We start from the raw sequence: 25,614 nt of genomic DNA, 5'->3' as shown, positions 1-25,614 counted from the left end.
TGATCTCGAATTTTCTGTTTTTTGATTGGAGGACGACTGACGTTGGATTACGATGAAAATATGGCCTTTTTGAAGGTAAATCGCCATCTATCACTATTCAGAATTCAGCATTTCATTCACCCTGGGCTTCAAGGCATCCATCTGCATCAATGCAAGTATAGTTTGAAGGTGAGCAGTTTGTTGTCTTGCGCAGAATTGCAATATAAGGTTTAAGGTTGAGCATAAACATTTCAAAAGTGGAGACTGACATGTGATACCAGCCTTACATGGCTTCACACTTACCTGTTGTGATATTCTGATGTATCTACTACTGTTATGATCCATTTTATAGCAGCTTAAGTAAATGTATAGAAACTTTATAATTTCTCTTTATAGTATAGTGATGTCATTGTGTTACATAATAATTATCATCCTTAGTGCTTACAATGTGACAACTACCAGCTGAACAGTGACCAAAAAATCCATTTAAAAAATAATATTTGTCTTACATTTTGTTATCTGATTGTCATGTTTCCGAAGTATTTATTAATCGTGACTTGTGATGCCAGTAATTACCATGTTATATAATATCCACACAAAAACGGCCAAGCTGTGAAAAAATGGTGTGGCCTTAAAAATCCTGGGTGAAAAAAGTTGTGATATCAAAGGTGACAGCCAAGAAACGGCTGCAATGATGTTAATGCTAATAAATTTTAACAATGCACACAGCCATTATTAAAATATTTTAGCATTAACATCATTGCAGCCATTTCTTGGCCGCCACCTTTGATTTCACAACTTTTTTCACCCAGGCCTTTTAAGACCACACCATTTTTTCACAGCTTGGCTGTTTTTGTGTGGATTTTACTTTTTTTTGTACTTCATAAGGCCCCAAACCAGACTTTAAGATTTGTTTTTACTCACATTTCTTCTTTTCTATGTAGATACAATGATGATTATTGAAGACAGACTTATAAATGTATTTCATTGCATGATTTAATTCAATATTTGATAATATTATTGTAATACTCTAATAGAGTGCACATTTTTTAAGGACTTCTAATAGAACATACATAGAATGTTCTAGAACAATCTAGTACTTCTATTGGTAGATCTATGAAATTACATTATAAGCAGCTGCAGATTTCAACTAGAATTTTCATTTATAAAGCAGAAATTAAATGAGGTGATCAGCCAAGGTAGCAGTGGTTCAGTGGTTAAGGATGCAGGTGTTAGGTGTGGAGGTCCCTGGTTCAAACTCTGGTAAGTTTTTTTTCGACATTTTTTGCACACCTTTTTACCCCACAGTGACTGCTCTATTAGAGTATCTCGATCCCACGATTTTATACTTGTTTGGTTTTTGCTTTATAACTTTGTCGCTGTAACTATACTGCTATTCAAACTATCAAAAGGTACTGCTACGATGATCAACCTATCTACACACCCATTTTCAAGTTATTTCTATACTTGATTTATCCTGTAGCCGTGACAGAAGTTTGATCTTTTTACGCGAATAAACGCTCATAACTCCTTGAATATTCCTCAGATTCACAACAAACTTGGTACGTGAATCCACTGTTACATGCTCTTCATTTGTGCTAAAGATCGAGGCAATCGAGTTACATGTTTGCGTTTTATAGCAATTTTTGCAAAGTATGCGAAAAGAAATCGAAGCCCCCACAGCCCCCGTACGGCATAAGAAGAAAAAAACGAAGAAATTAAAACGAATTTTTGAACGCCCATATCTCGCAAATGGCAGTTGTGAATTTAATCAAAATTGCTGTGTGGCATATCCTACCTGGGGGACAGCTATAATGCAAAAATGGTGTGCTTTGGAGAAGGGGCTATGGAACTATGCACGCATGAAAAAGCTGTTTTCTTTCTTCCTGTCAATATACTCACGGTGTGGTTGCTGGCTTTCTTGGCCACACGACACGCTACCGTGTATCTTGATTACTGATTTTTCTAGTTAGGTATCCCTGAAAATGCATTGGGTACCTGTGTATACTTAGTATTACACAATACACACAGTTTTCTTAGTGAACCACTTGCTTTATTCATGCAATATTCTGAGTGGTCAGTCTACAAAGGAGCGGTCACTTTTGAGAGGTTTTACCTAGCTCATGTGCTGTTCTCCATAAAATAGATAAGTGGTGAAATTTCATGTCATTATTAGTTTCCTATCTGGATTTATGACACTTTGAATATTGCATTTGGTGCCATGCGATATACATAAAAAGCATTGAAATGCTGTGCACAAAAATCATCATACTGTCAACTTCTTTTGCTTATATCTTCTGATAGGAACCACCAGTTGAGGTGGGGTTTGCACTAAAATGACCCTAAAAATAGCACAATATTTGGCATACCAATGAATGTATGGAATGTTAATTACTTAATTTAGTTGGAAATCTCTACTTCTAGTTACGTGGCAATGCCCAGACACTGGGCGTAGTGCTTAATTGATTTGGCCATTAGTGTTAACGTATTCACTACTTTAGTTTGTTCATGGCTAGTAAAGTAAGTACTTTAGTGCACTTGAATCGTCTTTATATTGCTGTTTTGACACCTGGCACGATGTCCGGCACACACGTGCTAGTGACTGGGCATGGCACTTAATTGACTAGGCATTATAGCACTGTAAACATATTCACTGCTTCAGTTTATTCATGGCTAGTATAGTAAGTACTTTATAGTGCACTTAAGCTTCATTATGAGTAGAGTTGCACCGATAATCGGTTGAATTATCGGTAACAACCGATATTAGCTAATTTTACAAGTATCGGTATCGGCTACGAAGCGGAATAACTTGCCGGTTAACCGAAACCCACAATCAATCGTTAAGTTGACGACAATGAACAGATGAAAGTAAAGAAGGTGGTGAATGTAGCAGTAAGTGGTTTGTTGTAACTGTTTTGTAACTATTTGAGTTTGTTTGTTTGCACAAATGTGGTTGCAAGGCTATAGTAGGCTGTGTATATTTATCGGCCGCCCACGCAATTAGTTGATCACTCTTCACAAAGAGTCTGTAGTCCCACTAAAACACTGTTTGATTAGCTGTTTTATAACTACTTGGCTTCCTTTTCCATGAAAGGAGATAGTAGCAAAACTGTGTAAAACATTGTAAAAGTCGGCCGCCCACGTAATTAATTACATTGATTACATTATCATTACAAATGCAGTTTATACGCATAAACTTTAGGTGATTTTCTGCTCCTCCTCCTCTGTTCTGAAGAAATGAAGAATATCGGTAAATATCGGCATATCGGTTACAGGAATAGGCAAATAATCGGTATCGGCAAATGTGAAAAAATGCATATCGGTGCAACTCTAATTATGAGCTGTTCAGCTCGCATTTGGGTTTCCTGTGTTTAATTGCGTACCCACAATTGAATCGATCTACATGCTCGTGTCGATACACTTACGTTCAGCCTCTCAGCAGCACCTTGTCGTTGCTCTTACGACGTTATCCACAATTGAAATTTACATGGTTCCATATAAATACACTTGCGAAGCATTCCTGTAGTTTCCCACACTTGCAAGTGAGTCACCCAAGTGGTTGTAACATGGGCACTTGTGATTTGCCTGAAATATACACACTCGCACTCGGACTGTGCCCTCGTGTTCATACGTATATTTCAGGAAAATCACTTGTGCCCCTGTTACAACTACTACATATATTCAGCTAGTAGCTAGACATCAGAGCCATCAGAAAGTAATTATTGATGATTTACTGGTGACTGGCTATAACCTGACAAATAAATTGTAGTACTAGCTTACTTGTAAACATATTTGATAACTGTCACTTTGACTTGTGAGCATTATACTGTCTGCTGTACCTCAGCATACAGATATAAGTTATTTACACAAGTATACATTCAATTGCAATACAGCAATATACTACAATATTTTTAAACACAATATGCAATATGGTGTTTACTCATATTGTTGCATCCCTAATACATATATAAAATGGAATCATGACAGATCATTATTAGCAATAACTAACATACTACAAGAATTTCTATGTTATAATTAGTACTGTTGTGGTTAAAATATTAGTTTGTATTAGGTCCCAGCAGCAGTAAGTTTGGTTATAGATTCATTAATTTACAAATGATCTATGTTATACCAAAGGCAAGCAATTTTGATAGCACAAATAACACTTTCCTGATACAAAACTGTCATTACACTTGCCTCAAATATTGTTCATGGTTCTTATAAAAGGCTCTCATTAAGGCCAACACATTATAATATCTAAGAATTGTAACTGGGCCCAGCAAAACAGTGCGACTATTGAGAAACATCTGATCATTGTATTCCGGTGCAAGTAGCAGCAGTACTGTGGCTTCAAAAATTATAAGAATTCTGCAAAACTTTTAAATGTTCATAATTTGAAAGTATAGAGAAATATCCTTGCTTACCAATATCACTGTATAACTGCACTTAACTAGATACAATGTGTCAACACAAATTTATGGAAGTCATACAAAATACTGACTATGGTGGATGCCTTCTTCTACATGATACTGTATATGTACAGTCATATGCATGCATGTGACTGTGTACATTTGTATATACGTACATACATATATACTGTACTGTAGTAATACCTTTAATACACCTAACAGATCTCCTTTAACCATATCAATTTGATCCTTATAGAAAAATTTTATTTTCATGTGTTTTCTTAGTATAGGATTATACCAGCAAGCATTTTCAACCTGTAAAATAATTCAGTGATTCGTGCTGTAAATCACAAGAGAATATTATGTGTAGATTGAATTATGCAGCATACATAGGTGATTGGTTTTTGGAAAAACAATCCAAATGGCACATTAGAAATTTCGAGGTACATGGTTTCAAGTCAGTATAAATTGCCAAGGATAGCAAAAGCAACGATACCACTACCAGTATACTCGTAGCTGCTTGTACAGTTTCCTGCCAAATAAGATACAATATGTGAGCAGTTCGACAAGCAAAGTAGTATCACAAGTGCTTACAAAGGGGTGGAGGGTGGGGTGGTGGGCTGGGCAAGAGATATCTCTTAAAAATCAGCCTCGAGTAGTTTGATTAATGCTGAAGGTCAAAACTAGTAATGTGATAGTGCAGCATTATGTACATAAGTAAGTCAAGTAGGGATGGGCAATTATTCAGTTATCGTGATAACCATGATTATTTTGTTGGTAATAATCAACAAGGTCTAATTTTCATTAACTAGTGATAATCAAAATTGGCAATGATAATCGAGGAATTTTTGAAAAGAATAATCATTTATCTTAGTGTTTTTGTTACAGTGGTTAAGTGGACAATAATCATGATAATTGTGATAATGGCTCGTGACAATAATCGTATGGCAGAAATGTCAATACCGCCCATCCCTAATATGGTGGTTATGGTACAATCTACCAGTACCATAAAATTAATGTGCATACATTCATTATCACACTACACAGTACAGTTTTGCCACAGTTGTTTTGCCACAGTTGAGGACAAGATCACCACAGGTACTAGCATACTTAAAAGCATAGTGAACATACTTGCATGCTTCTCAGAATACTTCCCACTGTACAGGGAAAGAGGCTACTATCGAGCTCTGATTGGATATCAATGCTTCACAGACTAATCTGCCTGAATCAGTGTCACCAGAGGAAAATAAGTCAGTGGATTTTTTTTTTTTGCACAATGCAAGCACACACTGTGTTATATTCACATTCTATACTATAATAGAGTAGCTAATATTGCTGCACATATTATTCATAATAACAAAGTCAGATAGCTGCCAAGTAGATACATAGAGGAGTAAGCACATAGTGTAAATGGGAGTGTGTAAACAGAGGAATGCATGGACTACCAGAATGGTGGAATAGTGGAATGATGCAATGGAAATTTTGATTGGATATTTTTATGCTAACTGCAAAGAAATTAATTTATTAGTCTGCAGCAGAATGAAGATTATGAATTAAGCTACATACTAAATGTAAAAATAAATAATGGATTTACACAGAATTCTCCATTATTTAGTCTTTGCAGTATGCACATGGAACATTTGGTGCACCCATAACATTGCATGCTATAATTCTGTTTACAAAACCAGACCATTATGACTTGCATTTGCACGTTCTGTACAATGCTCCACAAAATGTTTTATGTCAGAGCTTACATATATTTCATTGAATTGCTGTGTTTATGTAAGTACGCAAATTGTATAATATAAAAATGCAATGGGTGAACGCTTACAAGATACGTCATCATATCATTGTATGTACCATATTTACTTGGTTAAACACTCTGGCGTTTATTACCTTAGTTCAAACAACATCAACCTATGCTATTTCTAAAACCCAGGCTCTACAATTTAGGCCACCCCAAATAAATTCTCTGTTTCCTGTCCACTGGTTACTGTTAGTTCTAAATATTCCATTATTCTGCATTCTTCCATTATTTTTCAGCTATTCTTGCATACTGTACAGGCTCAGTAAAAGCCATCTTGTAACAGTGTCAGCTTACATGCCAGCAGTGCTATCAAGTCGGCACAAATTTCACGTTTGTGTTATTTTTGCAACTTAAAACAGAAGGTACAAGCTTAAGCATGGCTTTATGCAGCCTTTTATGGTTGTAATTATGTTGCTAAGTATTGCTAAAGAAGTGCTATCCAAACAGGCCACTTTCAACAACATATTATACACAGAAGTATCTTCTCAACTATTTTATAGCTTGTCTATAGTGTTTTTTGTCAGCAAATTCCCTCTACTAACCCTCAAGGCTGTCCTTCATTTTCATTATGTATGTTGGGGACATGCTTCATTCGAGTCAAAGAGATACAAACTTCCTAGTAACCTAAAACCTAAGAGGCGTGCTACAAGGTTTTTCAGTAGTTAAATACCTGAAGAGTCCAATGGGAAGGTAGTTCACGAAGTTTGTAGAGAGTCGCCACACCTGTATTTCAAGCTGGCAAAAAGAAACTGCCTCAATGCAAAGCTTACCCATGCTGAAGTTTAATACAGGAGTGCTTAATTTTCATAGGCTGGCTGCTTTTATCAGCAAAAGGATTTGCTAATGTGGGTGTATATGGACAAACATAGGTAGATAGATGGGTAGATGGATAGGTAAACACACATGTTTTTATGAAAATAATTTCAGTAAACCAGGAGCATGCCACAGTTGGCCTTGGTCAACTGTGGGTACACACCGGGTACTTGGAAAAGGCGGATACGGTCGGACACGGACACAGACATTTTTAAAATACACTTTTACATTTACAAAACAGTTATTTTTCATATCTAACGTTGTTTTTACAGCAGCATTCGCTTCCAGATCCAGGTGTTAATCTTGTCATAGCACATGTCAATCTTGTCATAGCACATATCCATTTTATAAGCGCATGTGTGAAGGATAGACTAGCACTCTAAAGACCATATAGTGTTGTACACATGCTCTAGAAATCTAATTCAGTGTCATAGAGATTAAGCTGGCATGTCCCAACCTAATCTCATAGGCCAGGTCCTTGAAGTCTTCAACGCTTGGTGTAAGCACCTGCGCCTTATACTAAAAAGTGAAGATTTGGCCTGCTAAGCTAAGTTGCATGGGGCATACAAACTAATCTCTGCAATTATATAACTCTGTATTAGACTTTAGAGCATGTGTACACTACTATATAGTCATTGGCATTCTGTGGAGTGCTGGTCTAGTCCTTCACACATGCACTTATAAATGGATAAGTGCTATAACAAGATCGACGCCTGGGTCTGGAAGCGAAAACTGCTGTAAAAACAATGTTAGGCATGAAAAATAACTATTATATAAATGTAAAAGTGCTTTTTGAAATGTCCATGTCTGTGTCCGATCGTATCTGCCTTTTCCAACTACCCGCACACACCTGGTTTAAAAATCAATGCGGTGACTATTCAAATTTGACCATTACTTGATGTTAAAAACAATGTTTATTTTCAAAATAAATTGTGGAACCACTCAAGTGCGGCTATTGAAGGTGTGGTGTTTACTCAAGGAAATACAATACTTTTACAATGCATACATATAATCAGCTAGCTTGTTGATTTCCCATTTGGGAACAGAAGTTAAGTCAGAAGTCTTCTTGGTATTCCCAACAATAGATGAACTGCTATTGTGTGCATAACCAACTACATTCCAATGGTAAACTAGATTTAACAAAAATGCTAAAAAAAGAACTGACTTTGGGGGAAATTGTACTTTATTTGAATGTAAAAAAAATGATATTGGACTTTTAAAAACTTCCATTCCACCATTCCACTATTCTATCATTCCAGTAGTCCATTCCACTGTTTACACACTCCCCATAGAAACTACAGTGTGTCAACAAAGCCTGGTGGCCATGTTGTTTACACAATGTGGTTAGACAATATGGCACCAACAAATAGTTTCAATTTAAAAGCAATCCATTTTAGGCGATAAAGTTTATAGAAATCATATTCAAAACAATATATAATTGCTATCACTTACAGTATCTGAACTCTATGGGAGTGCATTTTTATGGTCTCTTGTAGCAAATCGTGATCATGTACTTACAAGAAGAAGGACTTACCACACAGAGACACTATACGCAATCTTCTAAAGGTAAGGAGTTCTGATTAAGCCTTGGCTAATGCTACAACAAAGCCCAAAGGAGCTCACACAACGGAATCCTGTAATTTTATTGTTATATGGCTTTTTATGTATATGGAACTGTTTCCAATACAGTAATAGTGAAGTGAACTTAGAGAAATTTATCAAGGTGTAGGGTGGTTGGAAATCTGCAGAATACAGGTTTATTAATAGGCAGAAGCACTCAGTAAGCATGGATATAGTGAGTAACTTTTGCTGTGCATCTGTGAAACAAAATAATAAAAAATCATGAAGATGAACAAAATGGTGAATTTTAGTTGTCACTAATGCACATACTGTCTCTCACTAGTGGACCTATATTCATTGCAAAGAACACCATAGGTTATTTCGAGTTGGCAGATGCTTTCCTTCATTTTTGTAAAAACAAGGGTGATCCCTATTATAAACCTGCTGTCGTGGTTCATGATGAATGATCAATCATTTGGATAATGAATGGATGCATATTTCTACCCACCACATGTCAGCCATTGAGCAGACCATGGAACAACACATTTAAGACTGCTACAATAAAATAGTTTAGCAACTAAGTACTTTACATAATATGGTAACTTACTTACTGTCCTAATAGTGAAATTAGTAGGCTTAATGTAGTACTAACTGATAAATTTAAAAGCTTGATTCCACAATTGTAACTTTTTCTGACATTGTATGTGTTCCATGGAAACTGGAGCTTTTTGTACACGTGGTGGTGAAATGGCTCTTTGGTAATACTTTAAATGAGAGGTCAAGATCTATGCAATATCTATCTAATCCAAAACAGCCAAGCTGTAAAAAAGGGTGAAGTGCAACAAATTCACCTGAATTGTCGTTATTAAAATTTTTGCCATTTACCTACCATCATAGCCATTTCTTGGCCACCACCTTGGATTTCACGTATTTTTCACCATTATTGTTTGGGGACACCACTCTTTTTTACAGCTTGGCTGTTTTGGATTAGATATCACTTTTTTTTATATTTGTATACTCCACAGCTGGCCTATGGCCTGCTTTGGGGCTTCTTCTACCTGTCTTTTTTCTTTACTACAAGAAGGAGAAACAAGATGTAAAGTAGTTGTAGAGTTGAACATACATTTTTTAATAATTGTACAATTTTTTTATATAATGAACTTTTCTCAACAGGCCAACAGAATGTAACTATCAAACTTGTTGCAATTTTGGACAGTTAATCCTTGTTACAAATTACTATGTAACTAGTTACAATACCATAGTTACTTTAATCTACTGCATAACTTAGTAGCTGAACTCTCTACTATATCACTTGTTGTAGTGCCGGGTGACTAGCTTATAGCTGAACTTTGATTTGTTTGTAGCTGGACTTTCTACTGGGTGACTTGTTTGCAGTTGAACTCTCTACTGGGTAGCTTGTTTGTAGCTGAACTCTCTAAAGGTAACTTGTTTGTAGCTGAACACTCTACTCAGTGGATTTTTTTTTGTAAATAAACTCCATACAGGTGATTTGTTTGTAGCTGAACTCTTTACAGGGTGATTTGTTCGTAGCTGATCTCTCTACATGATGGTTTGTTTTTTTTGTAGCTGAATTCTCCATATATAGGGTGATTTGTTTGTAGGTGAACTCTCTACAGGGTGATTTGTTGGTAGCTGAACTTTTTAGAGGGTGACCTGTTTGTAGCTGAATTCTCTACTGGGTAACCTGTTTGTAGCTGAACTCTCTACAAGTGACTTGTTTGCAGCTAAATTCTCTACAGGATGACTTGCTTGTAAGTGAACTTTCTAAAGGGTGATTTGTTTGTAGCTGAACTCTCTATTTAGTGACCTGAACTCTCTATTGGGTGGCCTGTTTGTAGCTGAATTCTCTACAGGTGGCTTGTTTGTAGCTAAATTCTCTACAGGGTGACTAGTTTGTAACTGAATTCTCTACTGGGTGACTAGCTTGTAGCTGAACTCTCTACAGAGTGACTTGTTTGAAGCTGAACTTTCTACTGGGTGACCTGTTCACAGCTGACCTCTCTACATGTGACCTTTTGTAGCTGAACTCTGTACTGGATGACTTGTTTGTAGTTGAACTCTCTACATATAACATTTTTGTAGCTGAAATCTCTAGAGGGGGATTTGTTTGTAGCTGAACTCCATACAGGGTGACTAGCTGGCAATCTTCAAAGGGTTTTATTTTCGGATATTTCGAAGAGGCCGTTCTCTTCGAAAATACATTCCCACGCCCGGTTGTTCTTTGAAAATAAATTCTTACAAGTGAAAGCAATGATCCAACTTTCGGTAATTCGCTTGTGTATTCCTCGAGTTTTAGTTCATGATGATGGGTAAACTGTATCATTATTGTATCATTACTGTACCAACAACCAGAAAACAGGTGATCCAGAATGGGAATTGATGCCGTCTGCTCTAGAATTTATGGTAGATAGCCAGCTAGCTACGATCGAGCACGATCAAGCCAGTGAATTTACTCCACTCGAGACTCCCTCAGTCTTCTCTCCAGTGCACAGGGATGGGAATTATTCCATCAGTAAGTCAATTTTTGGCAAACATTCACGTATCTTTGTAATTCGTGACATGAATTTCCATTTATTTGAAATCCACCCGGGCTTCGAAATATGCATTTTTCAAAATTATAATCCTTTGAAATTCAGATTTTGCATCTTGCACGAAATTTTCTGCTTTTAAAATAACCTGCTATACAGTATTGGTAGCTGAACTCTCTACAGTGTGACTTTCTGTAGCCGAATTCTCTACTGTATGACTTGTATGTAGCTGAACTCTCTACTGGTAACTTATTTCTAGCTAAAATCTCTATATACAAGATGCATGTGCTGAACTCTCTACAGGGTGGCTTATTATTGAACTCTCCACAGGGTGATTCGTTTGTAGCTAAACTTTCTACAGTGTGACTTTTTGTGGCTGAATTCTCTATTGGATGACTTGTTTGTAGCTGAACTCTCTACAGGTAACTTGTTTGTAGTTGAACTCTCTACTGGTTATTAGAGGTGTACCGATATGGGTTTTTGGCATGTACCGATATCCGATATTGGTGCCACCAAAAGAGGCCGATAACCGATAGTCGATCCGATATTTGCATTATAGTTAAAAGTGTACATTTACCTACCCTACAACAACATGTGCATGTATTCATTGCTATACTCTGTCTGTGGTGGTACACAGCTTGGGTTTCTATTGTGCAATCCAGACAATTAGGCACCCACAAACATTTTTATGTATACTCCCATGAAGCCTTATACGGATATTTCTGCATTCTAATCGTTTGTGAGAAAGCTGGTATTGTGACAGCAAGTTTCCTTGGTTATCCTGTGACCCTTCTTTTTATTACAAGGTAGCTACTCTATAACTGCTTCATTTATAAAGACTGTGTCTGTGATAAGCTTTCCAGCAACAGACAGTAGAATCGCGTGTATTTATATGGCTTCTCGTAGCGTAGCGCTTGCTTCAGAGTGAACAATAAGCCACTGGCACTAAAGAGCCACAGGAATAATGTAGAAAACCAATGCACAATCCGTTTATGTACAAACTATTGCTACTGTATAAATATCGGTAGCGATATCGGTCCTCCTGCTGTTCTGTACCGATACCAATATTGGTAAAAATTGCCATATTGGTGGCCGATATTATAGCCGATCCGATTATCGGTACACCTCTACTGGTTATATGTAGTTGAACTCTTATTTTTACAGGGTGACTGTTTGTAGTTAAACCCTCCACAGAGTGATTTGTTTGTAGCTCAACTCTCTACTGGATGACTTGTTTGTCTAACCAGATAACTGGTATGTAACTGAACTCTCATGGGTTAGATGAACTCCTGACAGTGTGACTTGTTTGTAGCTGAACTCTCCGTTCATGCAGCACCCAGTTTATTTACAGTGTATACAGTTGCCGGTAGCCATGAAGCCCTGTGCTTTTTTCTTCAGCAACAAAAACAGCATCAAATGAATAAAAAAATGTAATAATAGAACACAATGAAGTAACTGTATAAGTAAGTTGAACTGCATACAAACTGATTGCTCTAATAGGGTGACTGTACTATTAGAGTATCTTGATCATGCATTTGCTACACGTAGTTGGATCTCGTATTATAACTCGGTGACTTTACTCCGATTCTTCTACTTTACTCCATGGACTTTCTATGATGATTACTCCTAACTCTTCTCAGCGGTTTACCTGGTAGGCGTGAAAATTAATAGATTCTTTTATTCCCGAAACTCAATCGCGTAATTGTGACACAGGTTGGGTTTTGTGTCATTTTGATATCTCCATGGTCTTTATCTTGATTCTTTTCAAACCATCTACATAGCAATTTCAACTCATTCCTCCAAGGGGTTTACCCTGTGGGCTCGGCTTTATTTTACGATAATCGGTCATAACTCCATGAATGTTCATCAGATGCCTACCAAACTTGGTACTGAGATCCACTTTAATGAGCCCTTTAAGTGTACCAAATTTCAGCCCAAGTGGAGCACGCATTGGTGTTTTATGGTGGATTTTGCAAAGTGTGCGAAATGAAGAAGAAAAAAATGAAGAAATTAAAATGAAACTTTGGCCACTTTTATCTTGGAAATGGCCGGGACAATTCTCTCCAAATTTAGTATGTATACTCCCCTTCCTGGCAGGCACTTATGTCCCATGAGTATATTGACAGGAAGAACGAAAACGCAATTTTCGCACCTCCGTAGCTCTGTGCTGCCTTGATGAAACAAGACGATTTTTGCTGTGGACACTCCCTCGAACTTCAGTACTCCAACTACCAAATTTGAGCAAAATCTATTCAAACGTTCCTGAGATATGCGACTTCAAAAATTGGCTTAGTTTCTTCGTTTTTCTTCTTATTTTTTTCCTCTTTTCGCACACTTGAAAAACTGCTATAAAACACGAATGCCATATCCGATTGCCTTGAAATTTGGCACACAGAAGGGGTGTATAAAGGCGCATCTTGTTACCAATTTTGGCTGGAATACGATAAACAGGCAAAGGGTTATTAGCGATTATTCACGAAAAATGACACCAATATGTTGTCATGCTTACAGGGTAAACTGCTTAAGGGAAGAAGCTGAAAATCGGTGGGTGAATAGGTTAACTATTGAACCTCAAACCTTTTGTGGTTTGAAAGAAATTAAGCTAAAAATCAGGAAGATACAATGAAAAAGCCAACAGTGTGTAACAATTATGCAATCGAGATTAGCTAATAAAAAACGACTACTTGCCACGCCTACCAGATAACCCGCTTGGGGTAATGCTTTGAAAATTGCTGTACAGATGGAGTAATCATCTTAGAAAGGCTCTTCAATGGTGTAGAAGAATCAGACTTAAAGCCACGGAGTTATAACACGAAATCCAACTTGGTGTAGCAAGTGCAAGATCGAGATACTCTAATAGAGCAGTCATCCTAATAGAGCAGTCACCCTGAAGAGAATTCAAGAGATCATCTAGAAACAAGTAACCTGTATAGAGATAAGCTACAAAACAAATCACCCTGTAGAGAGTTCAGTTACAAACAATTCACCCTGTAGAGAGATCAGTTAGAAGAAGTTACCTTGTAGGGAGTTCAACTATGGAAAGAGATAGTTCAGCTAAAAGAAGTCACCTTGTAGAAAGTTCAGCTACAAAGAAACCAACATGTAGAGAGTTCAGCTACAAACAAATCTCCCTGTAGAGAGATCAGCTAGAAGAAGTTGTCTTGTAAAGAGTTCAGCTACAAAGAAACCATCATGTATAGAGTTCAGCTGCAAACAAATCACCTGTAGAGAGTTCAGCTACAAACAATTCACCCTGTACAGAGATCAACTAGAAGAAATTACCTTGTGGAGAGTTCAGCTACAAAGAAACCACCATGTAGAGAGTTCAGCTGCAAACAAATCACCTGCTGAGAGTTCAGCTAGAAGAAGTCACCTTGTAGAGAGTTCAGCTACAAAGAAACCACCATGTAGAGAGTTCAGCTGCAAACAAATCACCCTGTAGAGAATTCAGCTACAAACAAATCACCCTGTAGAGAGATCAGCTAGAAGAAGTTACCTTGTAGAGAGTTCAGCTACAAACAGTCACCGTGTAGAGAGATCAGCTAGAAGAAGTCGCCTTGTAGAGAGTTCAGTTACAAAGAAACCACCATGTATAGAGTTCAGCTGCAAACTAATCACTCTGTAGAGAGTTCAGCTAGAAACAATTCACCCTGTAGAGAGATCAGCTAGAAACAAGTGATCCTGTAGAGAGATCAGCTAGAAGAAGTTACCTTGTAGAGAGTTCAACTGTAAACAAATCACCCTGTAGAGAGATCAGCTAGAAGAAGTTACGTTGTAGAGAGTTCAGCTACAAACAATTCACCCTGTACAGAAATCAGCTAGAAGAAGTTACCTTGTAGAGAGTTCAGCTACAAAGAACCATCATGTAGAGAGTTCAGCTGCAAACAGAGAGTTCAGCTACAAACAAATTACCCTGTAGAGAGATCAGCTAGAAGAAGTTACCTTGTACAGAGTTCAGCTACAAAGAAACCATTATGCAGAGAGTTCAGCTGCAAACAAATCACCTGTAGAGAGTTCAGCTACAAACAAATCACCCTGTAGAGAGATCAGCTAGAAGAAGTTACCTTGTACAGAGTTCAGCTACAAAGAAACCATCATGTAGAGAGTTCAGCTACAAACAAGTGACCCTGTAGAGACATCAGCTAGAAGAAGTTACCTTGTACAGAGTTCAGCTACAAAGAAACCATCATGTAGAGAGTTCAACTACAAACAAAACACCTGTAGAGAGTTCAGCTACAAACAAATCACCCTGTAGAGAGATCAGCTAGAAGAAGTTACCTTGTAGAGAGTTCAGCTACAAACAATTCACCCTGTACAGAGATCAACTAGAAGAAATTACCTTGTGGAGAGTTCAGCTACAAAGAAACCACCATGTAGAGAGTTCAGCTGCAAACAAATCACCTGTTGAGAGTTCAGCTACGAACAAATCACCGTGTAGAGAGATCAGCTAGAAGAAGTCGCCTTGTAGAGAGTTCAGTTACAAAGAAACCACCATGTATAGAGTTCAGCTGCAAACTAATCACCCTGTGGAGAGTTCAGCTAGAAACAATTCACCCTGTAGAGAGATCAGCTAGAAACAAGTGATCCTGTAGAGAGATCAGCTAGAAGAAGTTACCTTGTAGATAGTTCAGCTACAAACAATTCACCCTGTACAGATATCAGCTATAAGAAGTCACCTTGTAGAGTGTTCAGTTACAAAGAAACCACCATGTAGAGTTCTGTAATAAATATATGTATTATATATATATATATAATTTGTACAATTTTACTGATAAATCAGAAATATTTAAAGTATTTAACATCTTCTTCATCTTTTCTTCTTCCTGTGGTAAAGAAAAAAAAGATAGGTTAAAAAGCCCCAAAGTCGGGTATACAAATACAAAAAGAAGTGAAATCTAATCCAAAACAGCCAAGCTGTAAAAAAAGAGTGCGGCCCTTAAAAAGGCTATGGTGAAAAAAGATGTGAAATCCAAGGTGGCGGCCAAGAAATGGCTGTGATGATAGGTTAATGGTAAAAATTTTAATAACAACAATTCAGGTGAACTTTGTGCCAAGACCAACTAAGTGTATTTTATTCCATATTCAAGTATATGATATACCGTAAATGTACGCTACATATATGGCCATTTTGTTTTCACCCCACACATAATTAGATTTCATACATCTTTCCCAGCACCCTTTAAAGTTTCCACCAATGTGAAAGATTTATAGTGTTGTCTTTATGACAAGATGCAAGGGTAGGTTGTTCAGCAATTTGCTGAAAACCTACCTAACTCATCATAAAGACAATACTAAGTCTTTCACATTTGCTGGAAACTTCAATAGGAGTTGGGAAAGATGTATAAAAGTTGTCTAGAATCTAGACAGCTTTCTTGGATGGCTACTATAACTACACTTGCCACCAAACACACATTCTTGCTTTTTTTTCCCCTTGAAAACAAAAGGTTAGGTTCTATAGTATGTATTCGTTGGGCTGAATCTTAAAAAACATTTAATAACTCATGGATGCAATTACACATGACCTTGAAATATGGCTTATTTGTAGTACTGCTTGACCCGCTAAAAAAATTTCAAAATCTTTTTGTTCAAATGTCTGACATAATATTTATATACGGCCAATCAAAATTTTCACAATATATTAACGATGGGGAAGCCATATAAGTACAGTGTCCATTACAGCCTTTTCCCAAACTTTTTATGGAGCCAAACCGTACATGTCTGTTGTTGACACCTTTGCTGTTACCACTAATAATCTGGTTGGTTGAAATGTTAACTCTTTTGGGAAAAAATCCACTTTTAATTTCTAGCTGTTTTTTTCAGGATTCAGCTCAACTTGTACATACTATAGTACTGTAACATAGGTCTTCTTTTTGAAATTGCCTCAGCATTTTAGAAAATGCATTCCCATCAGCAAACTAATAATCTACATATATCAATGTTTGAGCCACAAGTGGCTATAGCTCATAAGACACACTGTACTACAATAAGATGACTATGGCATTTCAAGCATTTGCTTTGCATTGGTCTGCAAAAATTTCCAGAGTACGCATATCTGCATGCTGTATTATTACTATGTGGCATGTTTAGCCACAGAGCCACCACCACTTTAGTCGTGATAAAATGCTCAGTAGTAAATTATAGTTTGCATGGAGAATCATAAGCTCTGAAGTAACCACATGGACAATTCAGTTTGTTTTCTGTTTTGCATTTCAAGTACCTCCAGTTATAACCAGGTACATACTGAGATGTACTGTATATGTTTAAAAGCGTTCACCTTATTGAATCTAACTTTCCTTTCATACTGTCTATTCATGTGACACTCTTATTGTTTCATCTAATTGCATGGTGGTAAAATTGCACTTTGTGTAGTCATAACAGGGGGACCAACTCCAGGAGATTTTAATCAGTTACAGCACTATCCATGACATGCAGTAGCTGAACATTCTCATAAAAACTCAAAAAATGCTTACAAACTAGACATCCCCAGCATGATAGGTTTTGAGATCATCATCATAATTATGTCACATATAAAAGTTAGTTGGAAGTACACCGAAGATGTAAACTGTTACAATATTTCCACTGTGCTGTGCTACCATGAGACTTTCATGGTCCTTGCAAGGTTAAGGGAAACAGATCAAAAATTAAACTTACTGCTCACTGCATAAGCAACTTAAGAGGAAGCACTGCTTTCCTTACCCTTGTACTCTTAATATGCTACAATCCAGAGAGTGGGGGATAGGGTAGCTTTGAAAATACAATTACACAGTGAAGTTTGCATAATACAGCTGATTTGGATGTCATTCTGGTGTATAGGGTCATACTCCCCAGGAATATTTTAGATTATAGAAGGTCTGTTATAACAAGTTAGGCTGTTCTTACTGTGTTTTTACCAACAAATTATTAGCTATAGCTTTTAAAGGAGATATATCTGTTAGTGGTTGACTGCTCTATTAGAGTACTTAGATATTTTGCTACAAGCAGTGACCAATAATAATAATGGGGCGTGGCACCCCTTTTAAAAATGGTCCAAATGTTTCGACAAACCTTCAGAAAAAAAATTGTGCTTTTATCTGCTTTGTAACAATTTCCTAAAAATTCAATGCCACTATGTTGACAGGAAGTTTGTGCACAACAACGCAATTTTCTTGCATACATAGCTCTGAGCTGCCTTTACAAAATAAGACAATTTTTGCTATGGAAATGCCCTGTCCATATACCAAATTTGAGCAAAATCACTTAAGTATTTCCCAAGATATGAGCCTTAAAAAATTTCTTCTTCTTCCGCATACTTACAAAACCTATTATAAAACGCAAACCCGTTAATCAATTGCCTTGAAATTTGGCACGGTATAAAGGCAAATCTTGTCACTAAGTTTGGTTGGAATACAATCAAAGATCGCAGGATTACTCATGAAAAAAATGCAAACATTTTGTCATGCCTACATGGTAAACCAATTATAGTGAGAAGCTGAAAATCGGTATCCGATAAGTTAACTACCTCAAACCTTTTGTGGTTTAGGAGAAATCAAGTTAAAGATTGTGAAGATACAGCACAAAAATCAACAGTGCATAACAATGTTTGCTATTAAAAATTATTACTTGCCATGCCTAACAGACAAATTGCTCAAGGGAATGAGCGAAAAATCAGTGTATAGATGGATTAATCATCTTAGAAAGTCCATTTAATGATTTAGAAGAATCAGGTTTAAAGCCACTGAGTTACAATACAAAAACCAACTATGTGTAGCAAGTGCAAGATCGAGACACTCTAATAGTGTAGTCACCCTAATAGAGCAGTCAGCTAAGAAATAAATAATTCTATAAAAGCGTTCAGTTATGATACAAATCACCTTATAGAAAATTTAGCTCTGCTATAGGTAACCCTGTATAGAGTTCAGCTACAAACAAGTCACCCCGTAGAGAGTTCAGCTACATTGCATGTCACCCTGCAACAGTTCTGGCATATTCTAGAATGTTCTTAGTATTTTCACATAAATATAGGTGTTGTATTCTATTGTGTACCTTCTCTATTTGGTCAGTCAATAATTGCTGTTAATCTACTTGTGAGTTGCTAGCGTTGTGGAAACTATCACAGTCACCCTGTAGAAAATTCAGCTACATCACCCTGTGACGTATAACTTAGCTGAACTCTCTACAGAATGGCTTGTAACACTAAATTCTCTATACAGGCCGTACAGGGTAGCTTGAAACGTAGCTGATCTTTCTCCAGGATAACTTAAAATGTAGCTGAACATTCTAACAGGGTGACTTGCAACTTATCTAAACTCTCTACAGGGTTACTTGTAACATAACCAAACCTTCTACAGAATGACTTGCAACTTAGCTGAACCTTCCAAAATAACCAATAATGTTGTTCAGTCAAAATTTCAGGTATGTCCTTATATGGTTGCCTGTAGCTGGCCTGCTTGTTCTCTCACAGTGACTTGCAACTTCGCTGAACTCTCTACATAGTAACTATTAGCATGGCTGAACTTTCTACAGGATGACTAGTAGTGTACCTGAATTTTCTACAGGGTATTACTACAGGGTGCCTTGTAACTTAGCTGAATTCTGTACAGGGTTACATGCAATGTAGCTGAACTTTTGGCAGGGTAGAGAGTTCAGCTATCCTGCAAACTACAGTTACAAGTTTTTTTGTCGAGAGTTCAGCTATATAACTAGTAGCCCTGTGGATCAGTCAGCTGCTTAGCATGCCAAACTTTAGTGCATCTGTAACTATGTATTAGAATACCTTTCAATGAAGTTGAACTGTCTGCAGAAAGATTTGTAATGTAGCTGAACTCTTTTCAGGGTGACTTTAAAGTAATTTTTAATTCTCTATAATTGTAAACTTATTTTCAAATACAAGCAACAAAAAATACAATAAAATAGATATAGACAAAAATCTTCACTCCTGTGGTAAAGAAAAGACCAGTAAAAAAAGTCCCAGAGCCAGCTAATAGCCCCCAAAGCTGGGCATAGGCCAGCCTTTGAGGTTTGCAATAACAAAAAGAAGTGATACATTTTAAATGATGATTGACATTTGCACCCATTTCTTTGCCAAATGACATTAACATAATTGCAGCCATTTCTTGGCTGCCATCTTTGATTTCACAACTTCGTTCACACAACAGCCACTGGTTAACAGAGAATGGTGGACATTTAGAACTTTCAACACACTGGGCCAAATGTGGCATCAATAGTAAATGATGAAATAACATAATTGTACATTATTAATTGCAATATATAACATAACTTGTCTTTAAGTATTATTATCAGCAAAATCAAATTAAAATGTGTATAAGGTGTGTGTACTCAGTTCTCAGTACATGATGTGTACACTGACAGGATTTTGATTATGCGCTGTTTCCTTAGCAAACACTGTGCAAACTTTATATTGTGGTCATTTAGCTGCTTTTCTTTTACACTTAAGCTCTAGTCTGATTGGGTAAGAATGCACTTCTCTATTTGAGACCACCACCGTTCCAAAAGATCTAGAATTTTTCACCATCAACATGAGCTTTCTTTTTAGGAGTATTACTATCTTTCTCTTCATCATTGGATTTGTCACCTACTTGATGAACCAGTATCACTGATTTCAATGATGGAAGCACTAGACACATGGGCACTTGATAGCTTACAAATTGCTACATTTGCTTATGGTGCATTACTACTTGTAGCTTGGGTGTCATTCTACTCACTTGGTGAGGTAATTGCAAGGCTACCAAAATGTTAGTTTGGGTACCATCTACAATAAACCTTGCACTTATCGTTTGAAATCTTCTTTCACAGGGCCACTGAATACCAATTTACAAGGAACATCTTGCCAGATCTCTTGATGTGCCTCAAACCATTTCAGTACCATGTGATTTGCTTTTGAAGAAAGGAGACACAATATTATGTGTTTGTATAAACAGTCCTCATCAGTATTCAATACCCAACAATAGTACCATTTTCAATAAAAGCCACAGCAAAAAAAAAATTATATATATATAATATTCATTGTCAGCTTCTCTTCGGCTCTGGGCCATCTTACTGTAAATATCTTGATGCCTTCAGATCACCAACATGTACTCAAATTGATTAAATCGTCGCCATGTGCTACATTGATCGAGCATTCGTAAATTTTTGCTGCTTGCCTGTAACCTATAATCCCATACAAAAACAGTTTATAGCTGTAAAAAAGTTCACGTCCAAATATAAAGCAGAGTTAACTACGACAAAATGTAGTGATGTACCAGAGTGCAGTTATGTGTGCAGTATGCAAGCTGTGAATATTAATTAGATAGTACAATTGTAAAAGTATTAATGAGAACAAAGTGATGCTACTAGTTTTTAAGTCCTGTGAGCATCTTCATAAATGCCACTCAAATTTGATTCTCAATAAAGCAAATGTATAGATTCTCTGATAGCAATAAATAGTTAGAGTTTGGCTGCCTCTCCTTTGTTTATAAAATTGCTGTATACAGGAAAGGCAGCCTATTTATTGCTATCAGAAAATCTATACATTTTGCTTTATTGAGAATCAAATTTGAGTGGCATTTATGAAGATGCTTGCAGGACTTAAAAACTAGCAGCACCACTTCATTCTCATTAATACTTTTACAATTGTATTATCTGATTAATATTCACAGCTTGCATACCTCACACATGGTTGCACTCTGGTATATCACTACTTTTTGTTGCAGTTAACTCTGTTTTACTTGGACCGCACTTTTTTTACAGTTACGTACAAGCTGTCTTGGATGGGATTTCAAACCTTTTTGTTAGAATAAGCATACTCTCAATGTTGAAAACAGTAGCAGATCTAAATGGGTTTCCATGGTTTTGACAGAAACCCCTTTTTAATAGATTACAGTGGCAGAATATTGCTGCATTAACAATTTATCATAGTGCAACACTGTTTCAATTGTAACTGTAATTTTAGTGGCATGCAACTGCAGTCAACTAACATCCATTATAGGTATTAAACCCTTAGTAACACTTTACTTTTCATCTCACACTGCATTAGACGATTAAGATACTCTAATAGAGCGGTCACAAAGCAGCTCTAATAAAGCAATCAAAGTTACAGCTTAGTTACAACTTCTACCTAGCATTGCATTGTGCTGTTACAGGAAGTTAGTTGCTAGCTACTTATGGACTTTACAATATAAAAACACAGCACTTGTAGAAACATACTGTTCTATTAGAGTGATTGACTGCTCTATTAGAGTGTCTCAATCTACTACGAGCATTGACTAATTGAAGCAGAGGAGCCATGCCACTGCCCATACTACAGTATGAGTCCTTGTGAAGAATTGAAGGGTAGAGAAAATGGCGAGTAGGTCCAGAAACGAGTCCAGAGATAATAGAGGGGCGCATAATTAACTCTGTCTTAAATAAACGCCTTTACAATTTATATGACTATTAAATAAGTGCACCAGAATATGTCATGATCTTTCAGAGCTTTGGCTGTTGCGAAGGTTGTTGTTTCATGTTGGTGTTACTGAGACACAATTGGTGAGTTGACCGTGCATGTATTTGTGTTGTAAAAATTAATTGAAAACGTTAGCAAAGTTTATTTAATTAGTGCATGCCATGACAGCATGTATTTTGTACAGTTGAATCTCTATCATGATAGTATAAAATTACAATTTGACATTGGACCAGGATGAAAATTTACTGCTATATTTGGAGGTTGTCCAGAGATGGCAATGTAATATTTTCTTGATAATCCTTTACTACTATAGCGAAAACATGTCATTGTAGGGACAAAGTTTTCTTCTAACCTTATTAAGGACGTGGCTGCATTATGCAGCTGCTGTGTACACGGTTGGGGATTTTTACAATGGCCAGTTTAGACAGGTTACCTCATTGTACAGGTTTCACTGTGTTTAAAAACCACACTTAAAGGGTGAAGCCAGAAGCATTTAAGCACAGAAGGTGCATTTAACCATGCAAAATTTATACAGTGTAGCATTACCATACTTGGAACACCACATATCCACAGGCCAATTAGTAAGAAGCATCTGCAATGCAGCTGTTCTTGTATTTTTAACTGGCTAGGATTTAGTGATGGATTTTTAGTGTGTGACAGCGTGTGAAGAGGGCAAGTGTTGCTAACCAACCTGTTAGTAAAAGTAAATGCTAAAAATGTCCACGTAGGCTATAGTATCACAGATGGAACATTTCAAGTTGGCTGACAGCCAAAAGTGTAAGAATTTTCACCTTCGGTGCTTATAAGCTCCTGACGAAGCAAATGATGATGTCATTATCCATAGAGTACCCAGAAGGATATTTTTCAGGATATCTGTTTCAGCTCTACTATATAGTAGCCAAGCAGAAGACAAAAAATAACATTCACTTCCAGCATTCCAGTGGTTTAGTGGTGACCACAACATTGCCTGAGTAAACTGTGGTGGTTTTCAGACTACCAGAAGCCCTTCAAAACATGAAATTCCAAATATCTAATCCTTGGCTTCCATCTTAAGTCTTACACAGTGGAACCTACCTTGGTGGCCACTTGTATAGAAGTCCACCTCTCTAAGAAAGCCAACTTTTTAAATTCCCCTGTAAGACATCTTTATTGTTAAACTAGTGCCTTGCTAAAGCAGCTACCTGCTTACTAAGTCAAGAAATTTTGGCCCAACAGTAGCCATCTTAAACAGGTTCCACTGCACCTACTTAGCTAATTTACTATGCTCTGTATGGTAGCCATATCAGTATACTGCCTAGCAGTGACACTTTGTATATCTCATACTATATCATAGTATTTATGTTACAATACGTCTAATCAAGTCACCTTGTCATCCGTCTAAACACAATCCCTGAATGTGTCATTTTGTAATCAGCAATAAGGTTAGAAAATTTTGGCTGTAAAGTGACCAGTGTAACGTTTCAGTATATATTGTTACCATTAATATTGTTCACCATTGTTAACCGTACGTATTTATATGCACTTTTACTTCTTCATGACTTTTCCACTTCAGGTTTACTGATGGGCACTGTGCTTTGTTGACTGGTCCGTGCATAATGTGGTGATTTGAGGTACATAGCGTTTATTGTATGCACATGTTGTAATGTGTCCACACATCTTAGACATATTGTTTCCTATAAATACTCAGTTCCATTTTTGCCACTGGGTTGTAAGTGGGTTTAGTCAGGACATTTGGGTAACATTTTGACCTGGCCAAGTGGATCTCATGCACTCACAGATCAGATCACATGTAAAATAAATTACAGTGGAACCTGTCTTATTGCCACCTTTGCTCAATAAGCAGGTAGATGGCAGTGTATAAATTCTCACTAAAGGGATTTGGAATTAGCTTTATAAAAAAGCACCGATATATTGGCGTATGTGATTTAAGGATTAAAACAAAAATTTGAGAGTTTGCAAAATTTTATTTCCTCAAAAATAAGTAGCCCTATGGTACACTGTCAGCCCTAAGGCTTTCAGCGTTTGGGCTTCAGGTATATATACATACCTAAAATTTATAAATCTCCATTGCATTTGTATCCTATATATATGTACATACCTCACTATCATCAGATGATTGTTCATCATCACTATTGTTATTGTTATCATCAGATGATTGTTCATCATCAGATGATTGTTCATCATCACTATTGTTATTGTTATCATCAGATGATTGTTCACCATCACTATTGTTATTGTCGCTTTCATTAGCACTTTCTCCATCACTGATCATGATTGGTTGCAATGAATTATTTTCTGAATGTACAGCAGCTACATATACAGTGTACATGGAAATGGTTGAGCATATAAATGCTGTATAGATGGAAATGCCTTGGTACTATTATTGTACAATAATTTCTACTATGAACTACAGTAATTTTATTTGATACATACATACATACATACATACATACATACATACATACATACATACATACATACATACATACATACATACATACATACATACATACATACATACATACATACATACATACATACATACATACATACATACATACATACATACATATATACATACATACATACATACATATATACATACATATACATACAAAGCACATACTTTGAGCAATTATGATTAACAAAAATTAACCTTAGACTATAAAGTTTGTACACAAAATTAAGATAAGCAATGAAAGAACTTTATAGGTACACATGGTATAAAATTTACCAACGGTATGAAATTTAAATAAATTCTTTAACCTACAAAGCAAATAATGGATGTCACAGTTATCATTAGTACTTTGTTTTTAATTTATAACAATATCATCTTTTAAAACTTGCAACCTTAACACTAATATACTTTAATTAGTTACATACATATATCGACACATTGTCACATACATTTTACAGTAGTATCACTGTATTTCTTTTTCTTTTTTGATGAGTAGACTGACCTAAACATAATTATGCAATTGTAATTCGACTCATATGCATATAAATATCATTTGTGACTGGATTTGCGAAAACCCAACACAATCGTACAAGTCTAAACTTACAGTATAAAGCATTGAA

At 36.5% G+C, this 25,614-nt stretch overlaps 1 protein-coding gene across 1 annotated transcript in view; it reads right to left on the bottom strand.

The window, feature by feature from the left end:
- Positions 1-25,614, bottom strand: part of LOC136243316 (uncharacterized) — a 154,683-nt gene that overhangs the window by 70,818 nt on the left and 58,251 nt on the right. Inside the window, exons 8-10 of the mRNA XM_066034840.1 lie at positions 25,444-25,496; positions 24,635-24,846; positions 4,593-4,703 (exon numbers count right to left, since the gene is read on the bottom strand). Coding sequence (XP_065890912.1) covers positions 4,593-4,703; positions 24,635-24,846; positions 25,444-25,496 — 376 coding nt within the window. The remainder of the gene's footprint in view (positions 1-4,592; positions 4,704-24,634; positions 24,847-25,443; positions 25,497-25,614) is intronic.

Source organism: Dysidea avara, chromosome 13, assembly GCF_963678975.1.
Source record: "Dysidea avara chromosome 13, odDysAvar1.4, whole genome shotgun sequence".
NCBI lineage: Eukaryota > Metazoa > Porifera > Demospongiae > Dictyoceratida > Dysideidae > Dysidea > Dysidea avara.
The sequence above is the reverse complement of the archived record's forward strand: the minus strand, read 5'-3'. Positions and strand labels throughout refer to the sequence as shown.